This window comes from Sinocyclocheilus rhinocerous, unplaced genomic scaffold (genome assembly GCF_001515625.1).
Source record: "Sinocyclocheilus rhinocerous isolate Xijiao unplaced genomic scaffold, SAMN03320098_v1.1 scaffold225, whole genome shotgun sequence".
NCBI classification, from domain to species: Eukaryota; Metazoa; Chordata; class Actinopteri; order Cypriniformes; family Cyprinidae; genus Sinocyclocheilus; species Sinocyclocheilus rhinocerous.
In genome coordinates this window covers 2,119,929-2,124,264 of record NW_015630532.1, presented here as the reverse complement: position 1 = coordinate 2,124,264, position 4,336 = coordinate 2,119,929, and the positions used below count along the sequence as shown (strand labels likewise).

The 4,336-nt window shown below is 39.5% G+C and overlaps 1 protein-coding gene across 1 annotated transcript; it reads right to left on the bottom strand.

Annotated features, from left to right (window-relative positions):
- Positions 1–961: 961 nt before the first annotated feature.
- Positions 962–3,175, bottom strand: ddx28 (DEAD (Asp-Glu-Ala-Asp) box polypeptide 28). Its single transcript, XM_016552909.1, has one exon. The coding sequence runs from the start codon at positions 2,984–2,986 to the stop codon at positions 1,313–1,315; it is 1,674 nt and encodes a 557-aa protein (XP_016408395.1). The 5' UTR covers positions 2,987–3,175; the 3' UTR covers positions 962–1,312.
- Between the last annotated feature and the right edge of the window lie 1,161 nt (positions 3,176–4,336).

The window sequence follows — 4,336 nt, the reverse complement described above, 5'->3', positions numbered from 1 at the left end:
TGACGCCTTCACTGCCAGGTCAAGAAGCTGTCAATCAAAAACTCAGTAGCCAATGAGAACACACTGCTGCTAGCCCCGCCCCCACGAGAGATTTGTGTCAGAACGGCGAACGAAAACTTTAGAAGCGTAAATGAAAACTCTGGAAGCGCATTTGTAAGTACAGATCAGCTAATGAAAGAAGAGAAAACAGTTGCAAAACATGCAGTGTATTAAAAACGAAGTCAAAGATTTTGCCTGCATTTAATTTTTTTTCAGTTTTAAATACATTTTATTCAGTTTCAACTCATATTTTCATAAGTTTCTTGAAAAATTAAATTCATTTTAATTGGCACAAAGGTAATCCCATATTTAAGCTGTCTAACACAGAAATGTAAACAGAAGCTTCAGGCCAAAATGTTAAATGTTTAGTGAAGCAATATTTAATTCCAAACCTGTATGACTTTCTTTCTTCTGCAGACCACAAACTGTTCTTGTGCAAACAATGAAAGTCAGCAGGGTCCGAAATAACACTGAATCTGACTGGTTTTCATTATATAGGCAAAAAATAATGATAATAATAATTAAGAATATCTTGTGTTCAGCAGAAGCAAGAAAATCATACAGGTTTGGAACAACATGAGGGTGAGCAAAGCGGTGTCAGAAATCACAAACTATATGAAATAAGTAGTATGTCCAAATTCATGGTATTCATAAAACGGGCGAAAGGTGAATGCTACCTGTGTGAATGGCAGTAAAGCACTGCATTTGACACTGTAGGTCACATGACAATAACAGCATGACAAATGTAAATTCAGATTACATTCATACTATATAGAACATTTTCAATAATGTAATTAGACCTACTTATTCAAAAGTAGTACCATCTTACAGAGTATGCAATTTCGGACACAGCCTAACTGATGATAGAATTTGCATTTTTGGGTGAACTAGCCCTTTAAGATGTCTAATACAAATGTGAAAAGAAGCCTTAGGCCAAAATGTTCTAAATGTTAAGCCCTTTAAAGGTTCAGTACAACAAATATACAAAGAACTCTTTCATTCCAAATCTATATGATGTTCTTGTACAGAAAATATCTTAGGCAGGTCCAAAATAATAAAGAGAGAATGTATTTGTGTCCTACAGAAGAAAGAAAGTCAGAGAGTTTAAGGTGAACTACCCCTTTAAGATGTCTAGTAAAAAATGTGAACATAAGCTTTAGAACAAACATGTAGTTCTTTACATGTCTATTTTAAAGTTTTAATACAACAAATAAACAATAAACGTTTCATTGTTTTAGAAGGCTAATGTGTAGATCTTCATTTATTCATTTTCCTACATCTCTTTAAAGTCCGTTTCATGGCTGGGTTTCTGAATTTCTGATTCCATCCCTGGTAAAGATGTTCTCCTCCTGGCTGCTGTCTCTATTCTCTGCACAAGTTCCACATCCCACGGTTGCGTAACGAAACTCAGCACCTCCCCTCCCTCAGAGCCACCTGCTCTCCCCACGCGCCCTGCCCGGTGGATGTAATCTGTGTGGGTCTCAGGGAAGTCATAATTGACGATAAGTCCAACTCTCCGTGTGTCCAAACCTCTTGAAGCTATGTCAGTGCATATTAGAACATCAACACTCCCTTTTTGAAAGTTCCTAAAGGTTCCTTCTCTCATAGTCGCAGGCATCTCTCCCTGGAGCCTCATATGACGAACACTCATTTCCTCCAGTGAGTAGCCCAGCCAGTTGACAGTGGAAGCCGAATTACAGAACACCAAAACGCCTTTGTGCTCCATTTCGGCCTTCTTCAGGGCCTGGTGAAGCTCTAGAATCTTGTCTGCACCTTTGACCCTGAGAAACGTCTGCTTTACATGCGGCATGAGATGATGCAGCATGCGGCTTTTAACGGTCACCATGCTGGCCAGGTCAGTCACCTTACTGAGCACCTCTCCTACGCCACCCGGAAATGTGGCTCCCACCACGACCAGCTGAGCTTTACGGACGAGCCCAACCGTATCAGAGAGCCTGGATGCCACCTTGGTATGCGAAAGAATATTCTCAAGCATGCCTGCAAAGCTTTCGTCAAACATAGTGTCAGCTTCATCAATGACTAGGAAGTTTAGTTCGGTCAAGTTAATGAACCGCTTCCAGAGGGCCTTCAGCAGGGCGCCAGGAGTGGCCACTAAAACATCCGGCTGACCGTGAGTGAACGCCGCTTTGATGTTTCCCACACCTCTCCCACCTCCTGTGACTTTAACCACGAGTCCTAATGGTTTGCTGAACGATCGAGCTACAGATGTCACTTGTTCTGCTAGTTCCCGTGATGGGACGATGACCACAGCGCGAATGTTTCTCTCGGAGTTTGTGAAGGGCTCCTCTTGCCTGTCCGCTTGCAGCCTGTGGATGATGGGAAGGAGGTAAGCGAGTGTTTTTCCGCTTCCTGTCTCCGCAGCACAGAGAATGTTGCGTCCTTTTAGTATTTTGGGAATGGTTTGCATCTGGACTGTGGTGGGGTGAATTATATTCTGACTGTGTAAAGTCTCGACCAGTTCTGGACAAATATTAAAGCAATTAAATGTCTTTTGGGGGACGGAAGCACTGCCATCACCCTCGTCCTTCTGCTTGAGGACAGATGGTGGAGCACTTTGGATGCTGTTTATGGAGAAGTAATCCCCTAATGCTTTGTTACTCTTCCATCCCTTGGATGTCAGAACCGGTTGTTCAAATTTCCCAAGTGTATAGCCGACAGACTGGTTCAGCTGCGGGTTCTTGCTCTTGATCAACAGTCTTCCAGGCTTGACTGTTGGCAGCTTGTCAAACTTCTTGCTTTGCATCTGTTTGATGTTCTCTATACGTTCTTGCATGCGTCTCGGGATGCGGATCACCACAGGCTGTGAGCCAGCGGTTGTCACTCTGCGTACACAAGCGCTAACGCCCGCGATCTGTCCCCAGCCGAGCTGCGAACTAAAGAGCTTGGGAATGAGAAAGGCGCAGCGTCCGATCTTCACTGACTGCATTGTACATACGAGGTAATTCCACAACACACGCGAAGGTTAATATCGGATGTCCCGTTTAACATGCAGACATATTTAAGAATAATATTTTATGTGACAAATGCGATAAAACACTGAACGCACACGAGCCCATGCGTTCAGTTCGTCCGGTCGCGGAATGATGACGTTTGAAAGCCCGTGACGCCAAAATTAAAGCCCCATGGCTCAAACGTAAGGATTTTGAGAATTAGCGTGCTACTCTTATATTTCTACGATATATTGCATTTAACAAGCGAATCAGATTATGGAAGCAATAACACAGGATGTTGCTAGCAATACAACATTTCAAACCTTGTCTAAAATTGTACAATCTATAAATTGGTAGGCTATTTAGAAAGATTAACAAATAGTGAAGGCATAAAAAGTTTTTTTTTTTTTTAAAGATTAACTAAATTATTTATTCTAGGGCGTTGACTGATTGTGTTAAAATGTCAGATTCTTTTAATTATCCAATACACTTTTGAACAGAGAGGGCTTTAAAAAGATATCTTTATATGGCAGAGATTATTATGCTATTGTTTTACTTGAATATCATATCCAACATAGTTAGATAATTATACATTTAGATTTGCTTTAAAAATATTTTTAAAAAAGAACAAATTTAAATTCATAGTTATAATTCTAATATTTAATATTTTGTACAAATCATATATTTTATACATTCTAAACCAAACTTTTATTATTATTAATATAAAATGTAATATTATTGATATCAGAAAATCAATTGATTTATATAATAGATATACTACCGTATTGTCCCGAATTTTTTAAATGTGATTGTTGGTACATTTTACCAGTTTTTACCATACTTTCAAAACAAAAATTAAAATAGGAAAAATATGCAATATGAAAATAATTGAAGACAAAATGTGTTTTACTGAGAAAAAACAAGATTTGGGTTTTAAAAAGCCTTTTTCCAAAAGGTACATCTGGAAAAAGGGGGGTCGTCTTATAATCAGGGTCGTCTTATATTCGGGCCAATACGGTATTTATAGACTAATAGCTGATCTGGCAAATAAATAAATTATACATATTGCTGCAAGCAATATTTCAAGCAAGTAGCCTTAAAGGGATAGTTCACCCAAAAATGAAAATTCTGTCATTAATTACTCACCCTCATGTTGTTCCACACCGGTAAGACCTCCGTTCATCTTCGGAACACAAATTAAGATATTTTTGATACATTCCGAGAGCTCTCTGACCCTCCCATAGACAGCAAGGGTCCTTACACGATCAAGCTCCAGAAACGTAGCAAGAGTATCACATACATAAACAACATATGCAACGTATGTACGCGGATACGTTGTTTACGTT